Source organism: Dryobates pubescens, chromosome 15 (genome assembly GCF_014839835.1).
Source record: "Dryobates pubescens isolate bDryPub1 chromosome 15, bDryPub1.pri, whole genome shotgun sequence".
Lineage (NCBI taxonomy): Eukaryota > Metazoa > Chordata > Aves > Piciformes > Picidae > Dryobates > Dryobates pubescens.
In genome coordinates this window covers 26383417-26410357 of record NC_071626.1, presented here as the reverse complement: position 1 = coordinate 26410357, position 26941 = coordinate 26383417, and the positions used below count along the sequence as shown (strand labels likewise).

Genomic DNA, 26941 nt, shown 5'->3' with positions numbered 1-26941 from the left:
CTTGCCTGGTAGATTTGGGGTTGACAGGTTATCATCATGCTAACTTGTCTGGGTTTTGGGGTGTGTATGTATGCACAAAATGAGTTTAGCATTAGGTCTTCTCAGGCTGTCAAAAGATGTCTTCAGAAGTCATAAACAGATCAAAGTCTACCCCTACAGAAAACAAGGCTGATGTATTTTCTACCCAGGGAACGCTGCTTTGTGTTAATTAGCCACACAGACTACCATGTAAGATGAAAGAGTGACATGCTGGTACAGTAAAGACTGACAGCACCAAAGGAAATGCTTGCAATAATACTTTGTCACAACTTCTTAATTATCGAGTGCCTTTTCTTTGGTTTTTTTAGGAATGTTTTTCTCAGCTTTTTTCCCCTCTCACATTGGTAACACACCGATCATCCTTCAGTCACCCTTCCCAGCCTCCTCAAAAACAACAATACCCTTTCTTTATGTTGCTCTTGTAAATGTTACTTAGATTTGTTGTGCACTGTTTTCTGATTCCTTGTTAATATTTGATGGGTTTGGCCTCATTGCTTAATGGTTTGATGGAGGAATCTAGGGACCAGGCCCTTGCTTACTTCCTTTGCTTTCAGAATGTTTTTAACTGATGGAGTTTGGATGGTTTAGCTTGCTGCTGTCTTAAAATATACTTCTCTTCCTCTAAGATTGAAAATCTTCAAGAACAGTTAAGAGACAAGGAGAAGCAAATGAGCAGCTTAAAGGATCGAGTGAAGTCTCTGCAAGCAGACACCACAAACACTGACACTGCCTTGACCACGCTGGAAGAAGCACTGGCAGAAAAGGTGAGTGTGGAACGACTATGGCCCTTCCCTCAAAAGATCCGTCTGCTAATAACGTCTCTAAAGTCGACTTTTCCGTGTGTTCCCTGGGCTGTGGTCAAGCCATCTCTGATGCAGTGCCACAGTGATACCCTTTGACTCCAGAGAGGGGATGTGGGGAGTGCGGTGGCAGCTGCGGTAGGTCCTTCGCTAGAGGGCGCTGCAGGATACGCGGAGGGGCTGCTCCCGCGCAGAGCCAGCCGAAGGCACCGCTGCTGCGTGGGGAGGAGAGCAGGAGGCTGGAGCTGAGCCGCAGGCTCCGGCGCTGGTCACTAACTGCTTACTGTCCTTTGTTTCCTGCCTTCCAGCATCTCCAGGAATTTTCTCCCATTTCGCTGTAGCGTTACAGACTTGCACTTGATTCCACAAGAGAAGAAGGAGCATGTTTGAGAAGGGCAACAAGGCTGCAGAAGGGCCTGGTGCACCTGGGCGATGAGGGGCTGAGCGAGCTGGGGGTGTTCAGAGGAGGCTGAGGGGAGACCTCATTGCTCTCTACAGCTCCCTGAAGGGAGGCTGGAGTGAGGAGGGGGCAGCCTCTGCTCCTTGGTGGCAAGAGACAGGAGCAGAGGAAATGGTTGCAAGCTTTGCCAGGGGAGGTTCAGGCTGGATGCTGGGAAATATTTCTTCCCAGAGAGGGTTCTCAGACACCGGAATGGTCTGCCCAGGGCAGTGCTGGAGTCACCACCCCTGGAGGTGTTTAAGCAGTGTGTGGAGCTGGTGCTTAGGGACATGGTTTAGTGTTGACCCTGCAGTCACAGAATCACCAATGTTGGAAGAGACCTCAAAGATCATTGAGTCCAACCTGTCACCACAGACCTCATGACTAGACCATGGCACCAAGTGCCACATCCAATCTCCTCTTGAACACCTCCAGGGATGGTGACTCCACCACCTCCCTGGGCAGCACATTCCAATGGCTAACAACTCTCTCAGTGAAGAACTTTCTCCTCACCTTGAGCCTGAACTTCCCCTGGCACAGCTTGAGACTGTGTCCTCTTGTTCTGGTGCTGGTTGCTAGAGAGAAGAGACCAACTGCCTCCTGGCTACAACCGCCTTTCAAGTAGTTGTAGAGAGCAATGAGGTCTCCCCTGAGCCTCCTCCTCTCCAGGCTAAACAACCCCAGCTCCCTCAGCCTCTCCTCACAGGGCTGTGCTCAAGGCCTCTCCCCAGCCTTGTGCCCTTCTCTGGACACCTTCAAGTGTCTCAATGTCCTTCTTAAACTGAGGGGCCCAGAACTGGACACAGGACTCAAGGTGTGGCCAAACCAGTGCTGAGCACAGGGCACAATGACTTCCCTGCTCCTGCTGGCCACACTATTCTTGATGAAGGCCAGGATGCCACTGGCCTTCTTGGCCACCTGGGCACACTGCAGGCTCATGTTCAGCTGCTGTCAACCAGCACCCCCAGGTCCCTCTCTGTTTGGCAGCTCTCCAGCCACTCAGACCCCCCCTGTAGCTCTGCATGGGGTTGCTGTGGCCAAAGTGCAGCACCTGGCACTTGGATTTGTTGAATGCCATCCTGCTGGACTCTGCCCATCTGTCCAGTCGGTTGAGGTCCCTCTGCAGAGCCCTTCTGCCCTCTAACAGATCAAGGGTTGGACTGGATGAGCTTGGAGGTCTCTTCCAACTGGATATTTCCTGTGATCCTGTGTTCTCATGTTGGCCTCTCTTTACATGATGCTTCTTTGGTACAATTATGGCATGCCTTACATTTCAGCAGTGGATTCTTCTACTTTTGCCCCTTTTTACATTTCTTCTTTTCTTTTTGGTGAGTCTAGTTTGTATTTGATTTTACTTTCTTTGGGCAGGTGTTTTTACCATACATTTATTTTCAAAGTTTTGCTGTGTGAACTGGAGTTTTAGTTCCCAACACTGACTCAAAATGAACAGCTGCTCCTGGTAATTAACACTTTTTATATGCTTGCCCAGTTCTCTGGAGACAGATGCCTGAGCCTAGCCTAGTCTGTTTTGGTGGAGCCACTCTTTGGAATTGCTGTATGCTATTTTTTCTTGATTCCCAGAGAACCAGGGTTACAGCTCCGTATTCTAGAAGTACAAAGTGATGGTAAAGCTTTGCCTGAGGTTGGGGAATTCATTCAGCTTCTAAGATAATCAAAGTTCCTTTGATATTTGATACACAGAAGAGTTGTTTTTCTGCCTTTCCTCCCTGTGTATCTATCCTGGTGTCAGGGATGCTGAACACCCCTTCCTCTCTAAAGGATCCCTGGCTTAGTGCTGCACTTTGGGAAAGTAAGATTTAAAGAAGCAAGGAAGCAGTATGTAACTTGCCCTGCTCTAGGGTAATTTGGATTATCAGAACCAAATTAATGGTGTCACATTGTAACAGGACTGTGAAATTCCAGGGATACAGAAAGCCTGGTGGTTCATAGAATCATAGAATGGCCTGGGCTAGAAGAGACCTTAGGGATCATCTAATCCAACCTCCCTGCCATGTGCAGGGTCACCTCTCAACCAGCCCAGGTTACTCAAGGCCCCATTCAGCCTGGCCTTGAACATCTCCAGGGAGGAGGCATCCACAGCCTCTCTGGACAATCCATCCCAGACTCTTGCCACCCTTGTAGTGAAGAATCTAAACCTATTCTCCTTCGATTTCAATCCATTTCCCCTTGTCCTATGGTTGGACACTCTTGTAAAAAGTCCCTCTGCAGCCTTCCTGTAGGATTCCTTCAGCTATTGGAAGGCAGGTCTAAGGTCCCCCCAGAGCCTTCTCCAGGCTGAACACCCCCAGCTCCCTCAGCTTCACCTCACAGCAGAGATGTTCCAGCCTCTGGATCATCTTTGTGTCCCTCCTCTGGACTTGTTCCAACAGATCTATGTCCCTCTTACGGTGGGGACACCAGAACTGGGTGCAGCATTCTCAGTATTTCTTATCAAAGAATCCATAGACCTCACAGGTCTCCCCCTCCCTGAAGACCTGTTTTACAAACAGAAAGAAAAGAAAATGGTAGTGTCCTACAATTGTCTTCCTTGTCTGCAGTGTGTAAGAAGTGTTGTGGTAAGAAGTCTCAGGGGCTGGACTGAGCAGGAGGGATTTCCTTACAGAGTGCTTTCTTTTGTCAGGAAAGGACCATTGAGCGCCTGAAGGAGCAGCGTGACAGAGACGAGCGAGAAAAGCAAGAGGAGATCGACAACTACAAAAAAGACATCAAGGACCTGAAAGAAAAAGTTGGCATTTTACAAGGAGATCTCACAGAGAAAGAGGTTGACCAGCAGAATGAATCTGTTGTGTTAGAATTGTTCATTATCTCTGCATGTGTCGAGCTTGAGCTGAGAAAGTGTGCTGCTTTCTAGCGATGCTCCTGGGGCAACATTATCTGCTACAGGAGACTTCTGGAGAATTTTTCAAAGCATCAGTCTTTCAGAACCACTTTTTCAGGGGTTGCACACAGCTCCCTTTTTTGTGGCAGTTCATCAGAGCAGCAGGGAATGATCAATAGTCAGTGATGGCATTTACTTGAGCTACGCTCATAGGCAACCGAAGGCAGACATCCAGCTTGTTCCCACCTAAATATAGGGAAGAAAGGCCAGAGGTTGATCAAAGCTGTGCATGCCAAAAGCATGCAGGTGGTGTTTATTCCTTTATGCAAAGTCAAACTTCTTTTGACTAAGAAGAATCCTTTTGTTTTGATGATTAAGTTGGTTATTGGTAATAAGCCAAGACAAAGTAACCTAATTACAGTAGGGAATTTGAGATGTTCTCCGTTCGTCCCTTGGAGCTGTAACATCCAGGTCTACTGAGGGTCTTTGCTTCAGAAATTGAGCAAAATAAAACTATACAAAAATAGGCACACAGGAAGTGCTAAGAGTTTATTTGCATGGAAGTCAGCATTTGACAGGGAAAAAATAAAAGGAAGCCATAAAGATGGTTCAGACAAATCAGAAGTTGTGATGTGTTTTGGAGAGGGGCAGACTGGATCGGTTTTACCCCATAGCAGCTGCATCCAGCAAAGCTTGGAACACTCTTGGGTTTAGATACAGTGGCTAAGTCTGCTAATGACTTGTGTTTTTTAAACATAACTATGTTTAAAACCAAGTTTTCTTAAGCCTGCCTGTCACTGAAGCATAGGGTTCAGTTTACAGAATTTTCCATCTTTAAAAGTGGCTTTTAAATCCTTTTGGACGAGGTTTTACTTTGGACAAGATTTTAGCTGAATCCTGAAACACCTGATTTAAGTCAAGCTGTCTTAAGTCAGTGCCATGAGCCTCCTGACCAAATCTGCTGTTCTCACTCGGATGCTGAGCACAGCTGTGTAGGAGGAAAATAGGAAGAGATAGGAGATAGGAAGATAAGAAAGGTAAAAAGGGAACTTGCTGTTGCACATGAGGAGTATTTACTGGAGAGTTATTTTACATCCTTTATTTTAGACATCCTTACTGGATCTGAAGGAGCATGCTTCAACCTTAGCTTCATCAGGGCTGAAGAAAGATTCAAGGCTCAAGACACTAGAAATTGCCTTGGAACAGAAAAAGGAAGAATGCTTGAAGATGGAAACTCAACTCAAGAAGGTAACCTTACTTCATACTCATATATGTGGCATAAACACTCAGGCTTAGACAAACTGGCCATGTCCACACAGAAAACTTTGGGGCTGAAAGTTGTAATCATGTGAATTGCTTTTCAGCAAGAGCTGTGGATTTGTGTCCATGCAAACCATGTTACAAGGTAAGGCCATCAGAAAGGGACTTTCAGACACTGGTGCTGATTTTGGACTTTATTGACATGGGTTTGCAGTTGGGTTTTTTAGCAGGTACTAGGAGCCAAAGAGACTCGGTCTGTTCTGTTCAGTGCAGGTCATAGTAGTAACTGTGCCATTAAACTGGTGTAAGAGTGAACACATGGTCAGCTAAACATTTCACATATCCACTACTATTGCTTGTGGGTGATAATGTGGTAAGTTCAGATGCATGATTGCCTGGCCCATAGGAATGCTGCACCTTGAGTCCTGTGTCCAGTTCTGGGCCCCTCAGTTTAGGAAGGACATCGAGACACTTGAAGGTGTCCAGAGAAGGGCAACAAGGCTGGGGAGAGGCCTTGAGCACAGCCCTGTGAGGAGAGGCTGAGGGAGCTGGGGTTGCTTAGCCTGGAGAAGAGGAGGCTCAGGGGTGACCTCATTGCCCTCTACAACTACCTGAAAGGTGGTTGTAGCCAGGAGGGGGTTGGTCTCTTCTCCCAGGCAACCAGCACCAGCACAAGAGGACACAGTCTCAAGCTGTGCCAGGGGAGGTTTAGACTTGAGGTGAGGAGAAAGTTCTTCATGGAGAGAGTCGTTCGTCATTGGGATGTGCTGCCCAGGGAGGTGGTGGAGTCACCATCCCTGGAGGTGTTCAAGAGGGGATTGGATGTGGCACTTGGTGCCATGGTCTAGTCATGAGGTCTGTGGAGACAGGTTGGGCTTGATGATCTTTGAGGTCTCTTCCAACCTTAGTTATACTGTGAGACTGTGATATATTAGCTTTTGTCCTAATCTTACTGACCATCCCAGCTGATTGGTAGGAGTTTACTGTTCAGAAGCTTCCTACTTTATTACAAGGAAGCTAATTCATTTGAACAGAATCTTTGGGTTATGTTTGCACTGCAAGCCTTCTTTATTTTAGCTATGAGTAGCATTAAATACTGCACTGTTTACAGGAACATGGATTTGATGTTTACTCTGGGGTTTTAAAAGAGCAGGTGATGAAGAAGAAGCACAAAGTGCACTACCCATAGCAGTGATAACACTTTCATTTATCACATTTGAGCTTTAAGTCTTGGATTATGGAGTTCTAGCTACACCTACCCAGGAAAAGGAGGAGTGCCTGAGCTGTAGTTGGGAACTGTGTCCTAGTTCCTCAAGTGAACGTGACACCAAATTCAGCGTCAGCAAAGCACAACAGCAAACAGTGAGAGTGGTGTGCATCTAATTGGTTTCACAAGCTGTTTTCAGTCATACAGGGAGGGGTCATTTCAGAAGTCCTGAAGAACCTTTTCATCTGAATTCTCTGTCAGTGTGTTACTGACACTGACTTGAGGAATATATTGTAGTTGACATTTGCCAGAGATAGTTACAGCAATTGGGTGATGGTATTATCATAGAATTATAGAATCATAGAATCAATAAGGTTGGAAAAGACCTCAGAGATCATCAAGTCCAACCTGTCACCCAAGACCTCATGACTACTAAACCATGGCACCAAGTACCATGTCCAATCCCCTCTTGGACACCTCCAGGGACGGTGACTCCACGCAGCTGCAGTGTTTACAATGACTTTAAGGAGAAAGGAATAAATAATAACTAGGAGAGCATATTACAAATAGGTTATGAACAAAGAGCTGTGGAAATTCAGTTAATAAGGAAATGTGTCTCTGTATTTAGCATTTGGAAATGTACTGCTTCTCACTGCCTCCCTTGAGGTTGCTTTCCTCCCTGTGAGCAGGGAGTACATCAGCAGAGTAAGCAGGTGTGGAGGCCAACCAAAATGTAGTGAAGCACTGCTAGCTGAGAGTAATTTGCACTGTGGTGACAGCTCTTCATTAGAATTCCTTTTGGCCTACCTCTTCTTATTCCATTTTAGAGAGGAATCTGCTTAGTATCTGATATCCAGGAATATTACATAAGGATACTAAGGGAGTTCATAAGACCATATATTTTTATAATCATTTTTTTCCCAGTATCTAGTTAAAAAATGTGAATTAAAATGGGAAAATAGCTGAAATGCAAAGATTGCTATTCCCTTTTCAGGGTAGCTACAGGACAGATAACTGTGTTCTGAATTTGGTTCTGAGACAATCAACAAATCTATATTTATTGTGTCACAGTATCACCAAGGTTGGAAGAGACCTCAAAGATCATCGAGTCCAACCTGTACAAGTACATTCACATCTTCCCATTCTCAGTTCTGCAAGCAAAGCAAACTGATAGCCTACCATTACCCATGTGAAGTATACAGCCTTCCCATCATACTCTGGCTGTCTGCTCCTCTGCTTCAGGCATCATTGCTTACCAGGGCATTTGGACAATCGCTTCCTGTGCAGACACCCTGAAGGACTCTCTCAGGCCCTGCTGAGACACAAGCTTTTTTCTTTTTCAAATGCTGAGTCATGTTGGACTGCTGCCTTCTCCTTAGGCAAGGCAAACTTCAGATTCAAAGGAAAGACTTGTTGTTTAGTTTTGTTATAAGAAGTTGATCCACAGTTGCTTTTTAGAAAGGAGTCAAAGCTCAGGTCTGCTTTCATGCAGTTAAATGTGATGTGCTTTATCCAAGCTGCATGAGAGGCCACTGCTGCCACTCAGCCTTCTTGTGTTCTGGAACCAAGTTAGGGATATTCTTCACTATTCAAGAAAATACAGTTAGGAATTACCTGAATACATTTAATACTCAGAAATCACAGAGTCACAGAATGTTAGGGGCTGGAAGGGACCCTGAAAGCTCATCCAGTCCAAACCCCCTGCCAGAGCAGGAGCACTTAGAGCAGATCACACAGGAGCACATCCAGGAGGGTTTAGAACATCTCCAGAGAGGGAGACTCCACAACCCCCCTGGGCAGCCTGTGCCAGGGCTCTGTCACCCTCACAGGGAGAAAATTCTTCCTCCTGTTTCCATGGAACTTCCTCTGCCTCAGCTTCTACCACTGCCCCTTGTGCTGGCATTGGGCATCCCCCAGCAGAGCCTGGCTCCAGCCTCTGGGCACTCACCCTGCACAGCTTTATCAACATGAATGAGGTCACCCTCAGGCTCCTCCTCTCCAAGCTGCAGAGCCCTCAGCTCCCTCAGGCTCTCCTCATGAGGAAGATGTTCCACTGCCTTCATCACTTTTGTGGCTCTGTGCTGGACTCTCTCAAGCAGTTCCCTGAGGTCCTTCTTGACCTGAGTGGCTCAGAACTGGACGCAATATTCTAGATGTGGCCTCAGCAGTGCAGAGTAGAGGGGGAGGAGAACCTCTCTTACCTACTAACCACAGCCCTTCTAATCCACCCCAGGATGCCATTGGCCTTCTTGGCCACCAGAGCACATTGCTGGCTCATAGCCAACCTTCCATCCACTGGGACCCCCAGATCCTTTTCCCCTTCACTGCTCTTTGCATAAGTTTAGGTATTTCTTTAATAACCTTTTTTTCCAGAAGTTTTTAATTTGCCAGTGGTTTTTTATGGTTGTTGCTTGCAGAAATGTACAAAAATGAAAATTTAAAATTGCATTTCCCTCTTTATATGTATTGCAGATATTTATTCAGGCAATTTGATGGTTTCAAGGTGGATGAATTCCTTTTTATCCTTGAAACAATTATGATGGATAATCTGATTCCAATTTAAGGCTTCTGAAGACTAATTTTTACAGTTCTGCATTGTTAACCATTGCAAATAACAGTCACAAGTAACCTGAAAACTAATGGCTGCATAAGAGCATTCAGTTTAAAACTGAATTAGAGGTTTATTATGTTGAGGTTTAATGCTGGTTTGCATGAGACACATGCTCTCTTGTGTGCTTCTTGACAGCAAGGAGCAAACTCTTTTGTCACTTGGGTTGCTCCTGTTACAGGGTGCCTTAACATCAGTCTTGTTGCCCTTGCCTCTTATTCCCTTACCAGTTTGAGCACTTTCAGTTAAATATATTAGCCTTAGTGGTTAAGAGGCTGACAGAAGAGACTACACTGGGCTACTGTTAAGCATTGTCTTGGTTTTTTTAGGGAGTGAGACAGAAGCTCTTTACCCCTCCCCAAAAGAGTAAAGGAAAATAGAATAGAATAGAATAGAATAGAATAGAATAGAATAGAATAGAATAGAATAGAATAGAATAGAATAGAATAGAATAGAATAGAATAAGCCAGGTTGGAAGAGACCTTCAAGATCATCAAGTCCAACCCCTCAACCAATCCAACCCACCTAAACAACTAACCCATGGCACCAAGCACCCCATCAAGTCTCCTCCTGAACACCTCCAGTGATGGTGACTCTACCACCTCCCCAGGCAGCCCACTCCAACATCCAGCCTAAACCTCCCCTGGCACAGCCTGAGACTGTGTCCTCTTGTTCTGGTACTGGCTGCCTGGGAGAATAGACCAACAAAAATGCTCCAGACAGGATTGGAAATTTAAATGGAAGTCCTATGTCCTATTCACAACTAAATACAGCAATACAAAACCATACAGAAATACCCAACAATTCATGTTCAGGCCAGCTCTCCAGGATGGGTTTCTCCAAAAACCTCCTTAGGCCAACACCTTCCCAAAACCTTCCCCCCATCATACCTCCCTATCCCTCCATACCAGACCATAATGACACAGCTGACAGTTCAGCTTTGCCAAGGCCAAGCCAGGCTGCACAGCCTCCCCCACAAACCAGAGATAACCATCTGTAGGCAGCTGGGAGAAGAGAGAAGGAGGGAAAGGGCAGAACTGACTCTGCAGTCAGTTTATATAGGGGGCATGCAGGCATTGTGGGATGAAAGAACAAAAGATGACATTTTTCTGGTGTCCACCCCTGGACCTATCTAGCCCCTGGACTCTGTGGTTAAGACATCCTCCTTTCTTAACCCCACAACAGGCACTGAGATAAAAAAGATGTGGGTAGTCCTTGGAAAAACTCTTGCTGATGTCGAAGCAGTGAGCATGAACAGTGCAAGTATCACAGTATCACCAAGGTTGGAAGAGACCTCAAAGATCATCCAGTCCAACCTGGCACCACAGACCTCATGACTAGACCATGGCACCAAGTGCCACATCCAATCCCCTCTTGAACACCTCCAGGGATTTAACTCTGCATTAAACTGAGATGTTGCTGCCTGAGTGGGGTGTAGGGGTGCTGAAAAGTTGCTGACGCCGTTTTCTTTCCATGTTAGCGATCTCCAGGGTCTGACTGGAGGTGTCAGCTTCTCATTGTTGATATTCCCCTTCTTGCTGATGATTATTTCATATTGATCCCTGTCTCAGTGAATAAAACTGCAGTGTTTTACATCTTCAGGGTTGTTGGGGATTTTTTTTACTAATGATGCTGTGGTTATGCAAATCTGTGTCTTTAATGCTCTAATTATTCTACTTCCATTGCTTCTGTGCTCATTTGTTAGCCAGCTGCCAGCAGGAGATATTCTGGGAGCTTCTCAATGCTGAAAGCAAGCCATAAATCACTGCTGAGTTTACATGGCCTGGTGTCCTGCCTTAAATAGTCTCCTTTTCTGTTGAGATGGAATCATTAGATGAAAATCACACCTGGGGGGTGTTCTCTCCCTGGTTTTGTGTGAAATGCTTTTATACTTTATGTTTGGTTGGGGTTTTTTTTCCCCTAGGAAACTCTTTTTTTCTAACTTACATTTTGGTGTAATAGTTTTATGATGGAAAAGAAGTTTTCATCTTCTTGTTCTGTATCAGGATGCCTTTTCCCTACCTTTTGTGCCTTGCCTTTCACAGCCAATATCCACTGTTTTATTTTGTTTCTCTAATCTGGGAGGGACCAACTGATATTAGAATCTGTTCCAGCAAAGATGAGTGGATTTTTGTCCATCTTCATTTCTTGTGCTCAGTTGTTGGGTTTTTTTTTCCCCTCCCATAGATATTTTCCTTATTTGAAAAGGATCAAGGTTAGAGAAGCTAAACAGTCCAAAACCATCTGTTAGCAAACTTCCCCTCGGTGCAGTTCTAGGAACTTTTCATCTGAGAATGTTGGCAGTGATTTGCTGCCAGGAAAATACCTCTGGGTTCAACAGGCTTGCTCAGAAGATGGTTGGGGTTTTATTTTCTCCTGTGGTGTTCTTCCTTCAAGTTCAGGAGGATAGCATCTTTCAAATGAGAGGAAAAAATAACTGAATGTTGACCCAAATTCTGTTTCCCAAGCTGTAACCTGGCTGGGCTAATGCAAACACTGCTGCTTTGTATTTCTGGGAACACGGATTTCTTGCCACAGCTGAAAATCTTGCTGATACTATTGGTAGATGAGGTAGAAGTGCTGGGGTTTGTTCTCCGGTGATGACTTGGTTGTTGCAAAGAAGGAATGATAAATGATGGATTCAGCCTAGAAAGAAAAAGCCTGCTAGGGCAGCTGGGATGTCTTTTAAAATGAAAAGTGAAAACCCCCTGACTGTGTTCAGTGTGTTCAGATGGTGTCAGTTACTGGGTTATTTTTCTGTCTTGTCATTGGTGTAAGTGAAGCACTAAGCAGTTACAGTCCTGCTTGACCTCGGAAGCTGTCATCTGTAACCCCAAGCAGAGGACTGTGTTCAGTATCCGAGGACTTGGATAAAACTGTTAAACTGAGGCATGAGGATCAAGTGTGGAACTTGCATGAGGGTAATTCTCCATGTTTCTCATGTTTCAGAAACTCCTTAGTAATGCATGCTAAAACCACAAATGGAGATTCTGTCCTCTTGGCAAATGAATGTTGCAGCTGTTATTTTAAATTACTTTCTTGTTACATCTTCTCTTTTTTCTTTCTCACACTGTTCCTATCCCACATTTCCCCCATCTCTTCCTGTCTTCTTTCTCCCTTTAGCACCCTGAAGTTTTATTGAGTCATCCATCCAAGCCAGTAAGTTCCCTGGCAAACTGAAAGGCTGTTGCTAACCCCATGTTGCATGTGTGTTCCCCTCTGCTTTCACATTTGGGCCAACACAGAATATATTGGTGAATTACTTTGCTAGAGGGTCTGGATGATACAGATACAACCAAAACTCTGGGATCTGTCTGAGCAGTCCTGCTCAGAAAAGCCTTCCAAGATGCTTTTGCTTTTTGTCTGTGTTGGTCTAACTTGGTTTTTGTTTGCACAGCTTAATATTGTGCCAATGCTTTTGTTTCCCTTTGCTTCAGTGGCTTGCAGTGCCTTTCCTTTCACCATTGTCTGTGCTCTTCCAGAGCAAGAATGTAGAATCGCTATGCAAATCAAGCTTCTTGCACGAAAGTTTCCTGTAACACCTTGTACAGCATTAGAAATCATGATAGGCTTACAGCACGTAAAAGACTGCTTAAAATCTCCTGTAACCATGAAACTCACTGGTACCATGGCAGTTTTAATTTTGGGTCCTGTTTCCAGCCTTCTGTTTGATGGCAGAGTGCACCCTTCCCAAGGAGAGTTTGTGTACCTCAACACTCTGCTTTTCCCTCAGAGAATTGTTTTGTGAGCGTGCATAAACCCAAGTGTGTTACAAAACCTTCCCTGGGCTCATAGCTGTGTCAATTTTGACAGTGTTCAGGGTAAATGTAGCTGTCTCATCCTGACACTGTCTGTAGGTCAGAGGATTGCTGTCAGTGGTTTATTTCTATAACCTCTGATAGCCGAAGTTCCGTCGACAGAACAAATAATGCAATGCATTGACAGGACTGGCTGTGGAAGAAGGGTCGTGGTGTGCAGGACGGAGAAACATTTGGTTAGGACTATCAGAAATAATATCTTATAGTCAGCTAGGGCATGAAAACTCCCACAAGTCTATTTTGAGTTATTTTATATATAAACAGTAATTCATAACTATTTCCAAGCCTTTGGTGCTCAAAGTTCAGTTAAGGCATCCTGTGATTTTCTTCAGGGATATAAGATTATTGGCTGCAACACTTGAAGGGTTTGATTACATAGTATTTCATGGGTTTCTGTGTTCAGGTATGAAAAGCAGAGTCAAGGCTTCTGTGGTAACTTGATGCATTCCTCCACTTCCACATAATTTGCCAGCCTCCTAGCCTGTAGATTGCACTGGCACAGTCCATTACTAACCTTGTTTAATTGTTAAATAGGTTTCCTTATCAGTTGGGAAGAAACCTTTTAAATCCTGTAGCTGAAGTTTCTTAGTGTCTGATTCAGCCTGAGGTTTTGACTGTGTGTCTTTCTGAAAGAAGCTCTCAGCCATAACAGCTCACTGCTTGCAAGAACAAAATGTAGAACCCTGTCAGGCATTATCCTTTTTTAGCACTATTTTTATATTACAAGGTGTGGTCCTTGTAGCAAATATTTTTGATGCCTTTGTTTAACTCTGTATACACAGGTTAAAGGTTGAATGCCTTGTCTATTTGTACCTGGTCAGTAGAAAGATTTAGCAGTGAAACTTCCCAGAGAGTCCACCTGCACTGGTTGTCCTGAAGCAGGAGGAGGACCTTTCCAGTGTCTCTCTCCATTGCTGCAGCCTCTTCTAGGTCTGGTTATTTGCACAGGCAGTAGCAATACAAAGTAGACTCTCCACCAAACAATCATGCTAGTTCCAAGTAGCTGCTTGGAACAAATACAGCAGCAGCCTCTTGGTGTGCAGAACAAACAGACCAGGACAAGTGATCTGTTAGGACTGGAAGCTGCTGCTGAAAAGTTAGCTGTTGGGAGGAGTAAAAACAACTGGATTTTGCTGTGGGAATGAGTAGCTGGGGTTAACAGGAAAATGGTGCTTAACCTGGGACTTAGGGAAGACATGGCAAGGGGAAGGGGGTGTAGAATAGAATAGCATAGAATAGCATAGCATAGAATAGCATAGCATAGCATAGCATAGCATAGAATAGAATAGAATAGAATAGAATAGAATAGAATAGAATAGAATAGAATAGACCAGGTTGGGAGAGACCTTCAAGATCATCGCATCCAACCTATCATCCAACACCACCTAAACAACTAACCCATGGCACCAAGCACCCCATCAAGTCTCCTCCTGAACACCTCCAGTGATGGTGACTCCACCACCTCCCTGGGCAGCCCATTCCAATGGGCAATCACTCTCTCTGTGTAGAACTTCCTCCTAACATCCAGCCTAAACCTCCCCTGGCACAGCCTGAGACTGTGTCCTCTTGTTCTGGTGCTGGTTGCCTGGGAGAAGAGACCAACCTCTGCCTGTCTACAACCTCCCTTCAGGTAGTTGTAGACAGCAATAAGGTCACTCCTGAGTCTCCTCCAGGCTAAGAGTTAAACTTGCAACCCCCACACCTCCACCACATCAGAGCCTTAGTCCCTGAATGGAGATTTGCCTTCTGAATAAATCACCAGACTAGCTCAGAAGTTTGAAGCAAAAATGAAACAAAAATGAAGCAATATTTACAAAAAGTGAACTAAATATAAAAGTGCAAAAGGCAATAAACATATACTGGATATATTTACATATATTTACAATTCAAAACCCCAGAAACACTCCCTTACACAAATTCAGCTCTTCTCCTCCACCCCCATACAAGGGAAAGAGGGAGAAAGCAGAGAGGGAGAGCCTGCTGCTACTTACGCATAGCAAGAATCTCAGCCAAGGTTGGTGAAGCAAAGCCAAAGCAGCAGCCAGAGCAAGGAAGAAAAGAGAGAGCAAATAAGCTGTGCTGCAAGATATTCAGTGCACCAGTGGGATGATGCTGACCTGTCTGTTGTTATCTTTCTGTGTCCAATCCCTAACAAATTCTCTGGAATATTCCTGTTTACACTTAGTGTCTAAGCTAGGTTGCTAGCTCAAGCTGTAACACATAGAAGCAGAAGATATGGGGCTACAGGTACTGTTGGATAGAAACTGCTTTACAGAGCCCTGGAGCAGGCTGCCCAGAGAGGTTGTGGAGTCTCCTTCTCTGGAGCCTTTCCAAACCCACCTGGATGCCTACCCTGGGTGATGCTGCTTTGGCTGGGGGGTTGGAATGGATGATCTCTGGAGGTCCCTTCCAACCTCTAATGTTCTGTGGTACTGTGACACTGTGATAGAGCTAACTGCAAAAAAATGTGATGAGAGAAGGAAAAAGAGAACTGGTGGATTAGTGGAACCCACATGGATCAGAGGTTGGGCATTTGAAGATGGCTGAAAATGTTGATCAAAGGCTGGGGAAATGAGATGGAGTACCAAGGGATTTTCCTTGGTGCAGGTATGCAGGAAAATCTGTCCCCCCAGAATCTTTAGTAGCATGCAAAGTTTCTGAGGCTCCTTGTTCGTCTGACTGACCTGTGGGGTTTGTTCCCCACTGTGACGCAGCCAGCATACAGGGAAAGCTGCAAGAGCCTGTGTGGTGGCTTTTAAAGTTCCTGTCCTGTTGATGGTTCATTAACAACATCAGCATCATCTCAGGCACTGGGAAATTGCAGAGGTCTTCTGCCTGCTTTTCCTATGCCTAAAAAATGTAACTTACAGTACCACAGTCTCACAGTATCACCAAGGTTGGAAGAGATCTCAAAGATCATCAAGTCCAACCTGTCACCACAGACCTCATGACTAGACCATGGCACCAAGTGCCACATCCAATCCCCTCTTGAACACCTCCAGGGACGGTGACTCCACCACCTCCCTGGGCAGCACATCCCAATGACGAACGACTCACTCAGTGAAGAACTTTCTCCGCCCCTCAACCATAAACTTCCCCTGGCACAGCTTGAGACTGTGTCCTCTTGTTCTGGTGCTGGTTGCCTGGGAGAAGAGACCAACTCCCTCCTGGCCACAACCACCTTTCAGGTAGTTGTAGAGAGCAATGAGGTCTCCCCTGAGCCTCCTCTTCTCCAGGCTAAGCAACCCCAGCTCCCTCAGCCTCTCCTCACAGGGCTGTGCTCAAGGCCTCTCCCCAGCCTTGTTGCCCTTCTCTGAACACCTTCAAGTGTCTCAATGTCCTTCTTAAACTGAGGGGCCCAGAACTGGACACAGGACTCAAGGTGTGGCCTAACCAATGCAGAGTCCAGGGGCACAATGACTTCCCTGCTCCTGCTGGCCACACTATTCCTGATGCAGGCCAGGATGCCATTGGCCTTCTTGGCCACCTGGGCACACTACTGGCTCATGTTTAGGTGGCTGTCAATCAGCACCCCCAGGTCCCTCTCTGTTTGGCAGCTCTCAGCCACTCTGACCCCAGCCTGTAGCTCTGCATGGGGTTGCTGTGGCCAAAGTGCAGCCCCTGGCACTTGGACTTGTTGAATGCCATCCTGTTGGACTCTGCCCATCTGTGCAGTCAGTCGAGGTCCCTCTGCAGAGCCTTTCTGCCCTCTAACTGACCAACATCTGCTCCCAGCTTGGTGTCATCTGCAAACTTGCTGCTGACTGACTCAATGCCCTCATCCATATCATCAATGAAGATGTTAAAGAGGCTGGTGCCCAGCACTGATCAGCAGAAATTCTCAGTGCATTTGTCAGTTTAGATGTCCCTTCTGATTTGAAGATGAAAGTCCTGCCTTCTTTTGGAATGTTCATGCACCTTTGGTGGGCAGGAGAAGTTGTATGTGGGGGTTTTTTGGTTGGTTGGTTGGTTTTCCTGTGAATATAGGAATTCCTTGTTTGTGTCTGACTTTCTTTTGAGTTTGTATTAGAAAAAGGAAGGCTGGGTTATTTCTCACAGTTTTGCATTGGGAAGGTAGCCAGTTTCATCTGCTACAGGCCTTGATGGGAGGTAGTGGGAAACCTCTGACTTCATTGGTTTTCTCTCCTATACAATAAATTAATCCAGGAGGATTTTAGAGGCTTGTGCAACACATGTTTTGTACATAACCTATGGATGGATCAAAGTGACTCAGTCAGTAACTGACAGCTCAGGAAGTGCTCTCATGTAAGCTTCTCTGTGTGATAGGTGGAAGGATCCCTCCTTCTGTGCATGCTATACCATAACATGTGTTATGTGTCTGCACTTATCATTTCTCTTGTGTAAGCAGCCCTCTTGTTCTATAGGTACCTGACATACTGACTTGTTGGCTAATTTTCTCCAAAAGAAGCTGGATTTCCTCTCCTCAGCAGTGTCTCCGGGGTTGTTGTGGAGATGTTTTTATTAGCACAGAGTAATATAAATCAGGACTGTCCTGACAGTAGAATTGCATTAGGGTCTTATAAGATATCTTGAATTAGAGATTTTTAGTAATTGAGGCTGGCTTTGCTTTTTTCACAGAGGATTGTTATCTGATTGTACATGTTGCATGGCTTTCAAGAGTCTGGAGGAGTAGTTGTTAAAAGCAACAATTAGAGTTGTTGAAAACATTGCTAAATGGAGCACAGAAGAATTCTGTATCTAGTGAAAACCAGATTTAAGTCCTTGCATAATGTTTCTTAGGAGAATATAGATACCCCAAAATACATAGAATACATAGAATAAACCAGGTTGGAAGAGACCTTCAAGATCATCAAGTCCAACCCATCAACCAATCCAACACCACCCAAACAACTAACCCATGGCACCAAGCACCCCATCAAGTCTCCTCCTGAACACCTCTAATGATGGTGACTCCACCACCTCCCCAGGCAGCCCATTCCAATGGGCAATCACTCTCTCTGTATAGAATTCTTCCTAACATCCAACCTGAACCTCCCCTGGCACAGCCTGAGACTGTGTCCTCTTGTTCTGGTACTGGCTGCCTGGGAGAAGAGACCAACATCCATCTGTCTACAACCTCCCTTCAGGTAGTTGTAGAGAGCAATAAGGTCACCCCTGAGTCTCCTCCTCTCCAGGCTAAGCAGCCCCAACTCCCTCAGCCTCTCCTCACAGGGCTGTGTTCCAAGCCCCTCACAACTTTGTTGCCCTTCTCTGGACTCGTTCCAGCAAGTCAACCTCCTTCCTAAACTGAGGGGCCCAGAACTGGACACAGGACTCGAGGTGTGGCCTAACCAGTGCAGTGTACAGGGGCAGAATGACCTCCCTGCTCCTGCTGGCCACACTGTTCCTGATGCAGGCCAGGATGCCAGTGGCCCTCTTGGCTGCCTGGGCACACTGCAGGCTCATGTTCAGCCTACCATCAACCAGTACCCCCAGGTCCCTCTCTGCCTGGCTGCTCTCCAGCCACTCTGACCCCAGCCTGTAGCTCTGCATGGGGTTGCTGTGGCCAATGTGCAGCACCTGGCACTTGGATGTGTTCAATCTCCTGCCCTTGGCCTCTGCCCATCTGTCCAGCCTGTCCAGGTCCCTCTGCAGAGCCTCTCTACCCTCCAGCAGATCAACTCCTGCCCCCAGCTTGGTGTCATCAGCAAATTTACTGCTGATGGACTCGATGCCCTCATCCAGATCATCAATGAAGATGTTAAAGAGCAAATACAGATACCAGAGACAGTATTCCCAGCTCCTGCAAAACAGCATTGGAAATGTGGATGCCTTGGGGTTTTTAGGCTTAGGCATAATTGAAAAGGAAATGGCATCAAGTCTTTCAGATTTCCTGCAGGCTGGAGATCTCAGTAAGGCATTTCAAGAGCAGCCACCAACACTCTGCTTCCAAAGCAATGTTCCTCTGATGCTCATCCTGCTTGCCAGGCTCATTGCTGCAGTGTCCTCCTGGAGTCTGCATCATCTTGCCAACACATTCAGTGCATTTCCGCCTGTTGTAGAGAGCCCTGTCCGAGGGGCTGTAACTCAGAGTGCTTATGGGGCAGTGAGGAATCTGGAAGCACTGACAACCCTTACTCAAATAGCTTCTCAGAGCTTCTAGGCTGACCAGGAGCTGGGTCTCGGTCAGAAGCTCAGAAGGAAACTCCTTGGACTTAGAGCTGCCTGACAGAGGAGTGCTGAAGTTCGACTTGGAAGTTGCTGGGAAGCAGGGAAGCCTTTTAAGGCTTCCTGAATGCATTGCTTCAGGAAAGGCTTCTGTTCTCGCAGAGTCTGTGGGTGCTGGGGACTCCTGCTGAGATCTGCCTGGGAGACCTGGAGGTTGCCAGGCATTTTCTTCTAGGGCAAAATACTCTGCAGGTTATCCAGGTGTCTGCAATGTGTGCATTAAGAAAAATAATCAAAGCAAAACAGTTTAGCACTGGCCCTCAGGCAGGGGCTGCAGGGCTGAGGGTTCTGCAACAGGAAGCACTCCAGTACTTGGGAAATCCAGATCCAGGCCAGCATTTGTGCTTTGGAGTGGAACACTGGCAGCTTGTAAAACAACTTTCCACAGTGTCACACACTGGGGGAAAATGTCTGTAGGCTTATTTTCTGTTGTAAGTTTGTTTCAGGGGAGAGAAAGGTCTTGAGTTTACAGGCAGCCACAGTTGGCATAAGAGCTCCACCAAACCTGGCACTGGACTGCAAATTTGGCTAGTTCTGGAACAGCTTTAAGTGATATCAGATTGCTGTTCAGGAGCAGAGGTGCAGAGGGTGAATGAGATGATAGTCCTTAGCCTTCTGGTTTCGATAGCAGCATAAATATGGCTTTTGCTTTGGCTGTAATATGCTTGGGAACTGTTGAACTAATTTTACTAAGAAAACAGTGATTTTTATGACAAACCACAGTCTCACAGTCTCACTAAGGTTGGAAGAGACCTCAAAGATCATTGAGTACAGCCTGTCACCACAGACCTCATGACTAGACCATGGCACCAAGTGCCACATCCAATCCCCTCTTGAGAGCAATGAGGTCACCCGTGAGCCTCCTCTTCTCCAGCCTAAGCAATCCCAGCTCCCTCAGCCTCTCCTCACAGGGCTGTGCTCCAGACCCCTCCCCAGCCTTGTTGCCCTTCTCTGGACACCTTCAAGTGTCTCAATGTCCTTCCTAAACTGAGGGGCCCAGAACTGGACACAGGACTCAAGGTGTGGCCGAACCAGTGCAGAGTCCAGGGGCACAATGACTTCCCTGCTCCTGCTGGCCACGCTATTCCTAATACAGGTCAGGATGCCATTGACCTTCTTGGCCACCTGGGCACACTGCTGGCTCATGTTTAGGCGGCTGTCAGTCAGCACCCCCAGGTCCCTCTCTGTTTGGGAGAGGCCAAGCCAATAAAAAAGGGGCAACAAACCAAACAAAAATTAACAAACAAACAAACACCAAACCAAACCCCAGGCAATTAAACCTTATCTTGGGGAAATTTTATCCCCAGTCCTCTGATACTTTTTGTCCCCATAACCTGGTTTTCAAAAATCATCTTTTCTAGCTAACTAGTCAAAGATAGTTTCAGTAGGTAGCCATCTTCATGGTATAGTCCTAGTCTAGGTAGCTCAGATAACTGCTAAGGACATCAGCACATCAGCACCATCTGTGTAAATCCATCTGACACTTTGCATGCTGATGCAGTTATTAAAGGCTGCAAACCTGGGGTTTGTTTTTTTCTAGCTTATCTATGTAAAAATACATCAGATAACTAATGACAGAGTCATATCACTGCTTTAGAAGTTGTCCTAGCTCTCAGCCACGAGCTGCCCAGGGCAGAAGGACAGAGAAGACATTTTAGCCCTTCCCAAGGAGTAAGATAAAAATGCTCCACAGTGGGTTGGAAGTTTACATGGAAATTCTATTTACAAATATATACAGAAGGTATTCAGGTAGAAGGATTCCATTCACAAACTAGGCTCAGGTCAAACCCTTCCAGAGCCTTCCAGAAACCTTCACCCCCCTCAGCCTCAGCACCCCAAGAGCAGCCAAGTTACCCCCCCTCCACTAGACCCAGGCTTCCCCAGGCCCTGTGGTGTAGCTGGAAATTCACTGCCAGCCAAGGCCAGGAGAAAACTTCTATGCCACAACCTATAAGATAAGGCTCTTCCCACAATCAAGAGAGAAGAGAGAGAAATTTGCTCTACACATCCCTTAAATAGTGAGATACAGGAAAAGGGACAAACTGCCCATCCCCTTGGCACCCTCCAGCCTCTGGAGGACTTTTCTTTATGGTTGTACCAATGAACTTGTGTTTTCCCTCAACCTACAACAGAAGCCTATTACAGGCTCACAGGCTGACAGGATGTTAGGGGTTGGAAAGGACCTCAGGAGATCTTCAAGTCCAACCCCCTGCCAGAGCAGGACCACAGAATCCAGCACAGGTCACACAGGAACACATCCAGACATGGATGGAAAGGCTCCAGAGAAGGAGACTCCACAACCTCTCTGGGCAGCCTGCTCCAGTGCTCCATGACCCTCACAGTGAAGAAGCTCCTCCTTGTGTTGAGGTGGAACCTCCTGTGCTGTTGCCCCTTGTCCCATTCCAGGGTGCAACTGAGCAGAGCCTGGCCCCTCCCTTGACCCCCAGCCCTCAGATAAACATTTACTGAATCCCCTCCCAATGAAGTTTTATCCCCACTCACACTTGCTTTTGCTTTCCTTTCAAAAAAGTTGGGGTTTCTTCTGCCTATTTTTTACTGCTTGCTTCTGTTCCAGACTTAAAAAAAACCAACTTTCTTTTTTCCAGACTGAATAAAAAAAATAAGGTTTGGGATTTTCCTTTTCCTATAAAGTTTATTCCCCATCCTTAGAAGTGGCTTCTGTAGTGTATGTTCATTTCAACATACTAATTAATCTTGCCATTCTGAACTAGGTACCTAGGTAGTGTTTAGCATCCATCACAGTATCTGTGAAATAGATGTGAGTGAAGTGTTTTGTTCTTTCTCTTCCAGGCTCATGAGGCAACCCTGGAGGCTAGGGCCAGCCCAGAGCTGAGTGATCGCATGCAGCAGCTGGAAAGGGAGGTAACTCGCTACCGCGAGGAGTCCAGCAAGGCTCAAGCCGAAGTGGATCGTCTTCTGGAAATCCTGAAAGAGATGGAAAATGAGAAGAATGATAAGGATAAGAAGATAGCAGAACTGGAGAGGTGAGAATGGGGTAAAGTTAGTAGAGGAGCAAACAGAGCTGATGAAAGTTAGAGGTCATTTGGTCCATCTTCCCTGGCTTAAAAACCTTAGAGTGCCTAGTTTTGGAAAGGCTGTTTAGGATTTGTCATCCTTTGGTGGATTTTAAGCAAAAAAGATGTCTTACTCTGTGCTTTCATTACCTGGCTGCTCAAAACCAGAGCTGATATAGACAGAGGTAGAAGGGTAGGTAGTGCTGTGAGGAAATGGAGGTTGCTTTGAAGAGCTCGTGATACTCATCACTGAGGTTCCGCTGACAAGTGGCATCTGAAACTCTTTGTACTATAGGGACTGGGGACACAGGTGAGCATCAGTTCATGGGAAGCCAAAGAAACAGATTTGCTTTTATCCAAACAGAATGGGAGCCAGTTCCATTTTTCTGTCTTGCTCAGATATTCTTTCTAGACTTTAATGTTCCCCCCAAAATTCCATGGCATTCCATGACATTTTTATCGCAATTACGAACAGCAGGTCTTGGGAAGGACTTGAAGCAGATCGTGTTTGCAGTCATTTTCTTGCCAAGAGGAGTTTCCAGGCAGTAATACCTGGTGGGGTTTTTTGTTTCCCATTTGCAGTGAAGAATCTCTAACTTGGAACAACAAAATGGAAATGTGTTTATTCCTATTTGCCTTGCGTCAGAATAATCTTCCTAGTGTCTGTCTTACCACTCTTTAACTGCTCTGCCTCTAGTGTCAGAGCAAATGAGCAGAGGACGTCACAGGTTCAGCACAATGGCAGTGGTCAGCTGTTCATTGGTCTCACAGGCCCCTCTGAAGTACTTGAAAAGCTCTTTTCCAAACATCCATTCTTGTCTCCTTGAAAGTGATAGAGGTCTGAAACAATTCAGCTTCTCAGCTGGGTCTCTTCTCTCTTTGTGCTTGTCAGCAGCATCCTCTTAGTTTTAAGTTGTTATTTTTAGAAGTCTCTATACCTGTGATGTGAGCTTGAACACTCCAAAGTGAGGCTCTGTCATTTTTAACTGTCTTCTTATTTCTAAGGGACATAACTTTCATCCTCTTGCTACATGCTGTATTCAGAAGAACATTCAGGTAATAGGTTGACAGATGAGGTGCATTAAGTACAGACATGACAAAGCTGACCAGCAGTTACAAGTCCTGTTTGCCCATGTGCTTTTTTCCAGTCCCTTAAAGGCACTCATCTCTCAGGTGTGAAGCTCAGAAGGCCATCATCTGAGGGCATGCAAGGTGGCTAGGGATCAGGGAATAAGCAACAAACTTTCATTAGAAGTAAGGTGTGGGGAAGAAGTATGTTCACAGTGCCTTCATTTTTGCCGTGTGCAGAAGTAATTTCTGTTTAGGAAAAGCAAATCAGAAATGTTCATCATTCCTCAGCCCAATTGCTAGAAGAGATTGGAGTGGCAAGAAGATCATTTTCTTTTGCCTGCTTTTAATGCAAGTCTGATTGATTTATTATTTCTTTTCATGAAGTTATCATTCAGAAACTCTAATCAGGATCAGGACTTGCAGTACCAAACACTGCATACATACATCAAAGTGGTCTGGAATCCAGAGAGTTTATAGTCTGCAAAGCAAGAATTACAAAGAAGAGCAATGAAGATGGGCCTCATTCTCTTTGTTAGATCAGAGCATTGGCACCCAATCTTCAAAGAGTTAAAAGGAACCTTTACTTTGCAAAGATGCAGTCCCACAGATCTGCAACAGAATCACTGCTTTCTCATGGTACAGTTTTTCTTGCTCTTCCAGTCACCACCCAGCTCTTACTACGTCAGTGAGAACAGGAGTTCCCCTAATGACTGGACACCATTCCCTAGCAGACACCATTCCCTAGCCAGTGCATACTTTGACTACTCAGTGTGATCCATTCCTTCTTCCCCCCTGATCCCAGGATAATAAAAAAAATAGAGTGGTCCTCTTCTCTTTTTCACTTGTCATCTCTTCTAGCAGGAGCAAGAAAATACAGGATGTCTTCCATTATTTCTAGCAATTAGAAGAGGTATTTCAGCTAAAGAAAGGACTGCTTTTGCTCTCAGCAGCCATGCAAATCAAGGGGGAAAAAATACTGTAAGAAATTCACCTTCTCTAACCACTGCAAATGGAAATGGAAAAAGCCTTCAAGATGGTGGTGCTGGGTTGACAGTTGGACTCCAGGTCTTTTCCAGCCTTCGTGATTCGATGGTCTAGAGACCTAAAGTATCTCTTCTTAGTGTGATGGATTAGCAAAGTGTCAACACCTGGAATAATTTTTCAGTTCAGAAAAAGGGGCAAGATTTCAGAGACTTTGCAGGGAGGTTTTGATGAGCCATTTCTCTTTTTCTAAATAATTCTTGACATTTCTGTGTGGCCTTAGTTGTTTTCTGTTTCTCCCTCCGATTCCTGTTCTCTGGAAGCTTGCTTTCCCCCTGTGGGTTTTTACCCAAAGCAGGGATTTTAGAATGCCTCTTAAATGTAGAGGTTGGTCTTGGTTTTATCTACCATGCTTGTATGTAAAGTCTTCTTTCCTAGCTGAAATGTTATATCCAGGCACATTACGTAGGTGTTTTAGAGCTAGGGTCTTGGTTTCCTGCAAAGAAGAGGTATTTGACCTTGTCAAAATCCTTCCTTAAGCATGCCAGACATTGTCTTGACTTCTAATGCTTCTACAGCTGTTCAAACTGTGCTGTGCAAAGAGCCCTAGTGCCAGCAGAAGCATTTGCCAGCAAGCAAAAAAGGTAAATATTACTGTGCCTATCAGGAGCTGTTACTATTCCATGCAGAGCAAGATGAGAGGGAATAAGTCACATTCAGAGGATTTTTCAGAGGTTTCTCTCCCTGGAGTTTTCCCTTGTGCTAGTTTTGTGTGACAACTAAGACCATACAGCAGCAGCAGCAGAGAAATGATAATGTGGTTTCACCCACAGAAGGAGTCACCTGTTAGGGAAGGTATGTATAGAGGAACAGAGATGGAGGAAAGATGGGAGGAGAGGAAGATGAAAGGAAAAGGAGCAAAACTTCTCCTAATCTTTTCAGTGATGGCAAGGCTGCCTTCCCTTCAAATGGATATGAAGAGGGAAATGCACTCTTCAGCAACTGTTGCAATTCCTGGGTGGGGGAAGTTGTTTTTCATCTCAGAATGGGAAGAGAGAGAGTGAAAACCCGCGTGTTAAATATGGTGCATGCTGTGTAAGAGATTCCAAGAGACTCTGGAGTCAATGTGAGACTGAAAGCAGGAGCTCATTAACTTGTCTTCTCTGTGGGCAGCACTTTGCATTCCCTTGCAGGAGGGTGGGCCATGAGCCTGTGTTTCTTCTGGGGGGAACAGCCCCGTGGGTTTTGTTTTGTGGATGCAGAGAGGGGTTTGTAGCTGTCTGGTTATTCACTTGCTCTGTAACTAACCGTTTGCTTTTTGTATTGCCACTCCATACTCTCCTGTCCGTCTGTAACTTTTCACTCTGTGTTTTGTTTCCTTCCTCACCTTCTCTTTCCGTTTACCCTGTCACCCCTGGCTCCCTCGAGCTGTTTTGTCTTGCCCGTGTGGGCTTTTTCTGACTGTCCTCAGCCAGCACTCCTCCCGCACACAGCACCCCCCCTGCCGGCTGCCAGTCCCCGCCCCGCAGCACCTCGGGGGGTTTGTGTGGGACTTCCTGGGAAAGTGAGTGCTCTGGAAGGCTTCTGGTGCCTGCCAGCTGGAATGTCACCGCTGGCTGCCCGCCTGCTGCTGCTGCTGCTGCTGCTGCTGCTGCTCTTTGGGGCTGCTGCAAAGATGCTGTTCTCCTTGGGTCTGGCAGGGATTAGTTATGTCAAGGACAAGCCCTAGCAGTCTCTGCCTTCAGCTTGTGTCACAGTGGGGGTGCCCCTGGGCCAGAGGAGGTTTGCTGCTCTTCTCCCTAATTTGAACTCCACAGAAGCTGCTGCTCTTTTTTCTAATTCCCTTGCTATGTTTTACCCTTGGTTCTAATCTCTGCTATCAGTTCTGCCTGAACCAGCTAAAACTCAAATGTCTCACTGATTAGAGGTCAGTATTGACTTACTCTTCAGTTTTATTATCATCCTGAAATAAGACACACACACACACACACACACACACAAAGAAAAGATGAAGCATGTGAATCATCTGGGTCATGACCATCAGGGATGGGTAGGTTATACACAGAGGTATTTGTGCCTATATTGTCCAAATAAGAAACAACTTTGTTCTAGAGAGGGGGCAGTAAATCCCTGTCCATGTGTTGCTTCAGGAGTAAGCACTCAGTGAATATCTATGGAAGTCCTCATTTGAGTTACACACATGAAATGGATTTAATCTGTCATGCTGACTGTATATGACAGGTGGTCCTTGTAAAGACACAAGGCACTACCATTTTATTTTTATGAAGCTAACTTGACTTTGATTTGGGAACAAAGGAAGACAATACTCAGCTTTGGAACAGCAGCAGGCCTGTGAAAGACAGCTGGGAGTTCTGGCTGTTATAAAAGGGAGATTTTAAGGAGTTTCTCCAAAAAGCATTAAAGGATGCCCTGTTCAAGAAGACACCTTCAAGCTTTTAATATATGGCAGCCAAAAGGTGTACTCCTTCTTCTCAAGAGTAAACAAGATCAAAAGATTAACAGACAGGGGGTGATCTCAAGGGAGTGCTGAAAATGTGGGCAATAGAAGGAAGTATCTTACACTGTATGTCTTTGAGACAGTGATGTGTTTGTGTAGTGGCCCATGAAGGATAAATGGGGAGAAAAACTGGCTGC

At 45.7% G+C, this 26941-nt stretch overlaps 1 protein-coding gene across 16 annotated transcripts in view; it reads left to right on the top strand.

Annotated features, from left to right (window-relative positions):
- ERC1 (ELKS/RAB6-interacting/CAST family member 1) overlaps positions 1-26941 on the top strand; it is a 409085-nt gene that overhangs the window by 162739 nt on the left and 219405 nt on the right. For 8 of the 16 annotated variants that reach the window (XM_054168178.1, XM_054168186.1, XM_054168174.1 and 5 more), the window contains 5 exons: positions 666-803; positions 3920-4060; positions 5225-5365; positions 12316-12351; positions 22011-22204. In XM_054168178.1, coding sequence (XP_054024153.1) covers positions 666-803; positions 3920-4060; positions 5225-5365; positions 12316-12351; positions 22011-22204 — 650 coding nt within the window. The remainder of the gene's footprint in view (positions 1-665; positions 804-3919; positions 4061-5224; positions 5366-12315; positions 12352-22010; positions 22205-26941) is intronic. The other 8 variants (XM_054168189.1, XM_054168181.1, XM_054168180.1 and 5 more) reach the window with 1 other exon arrangement.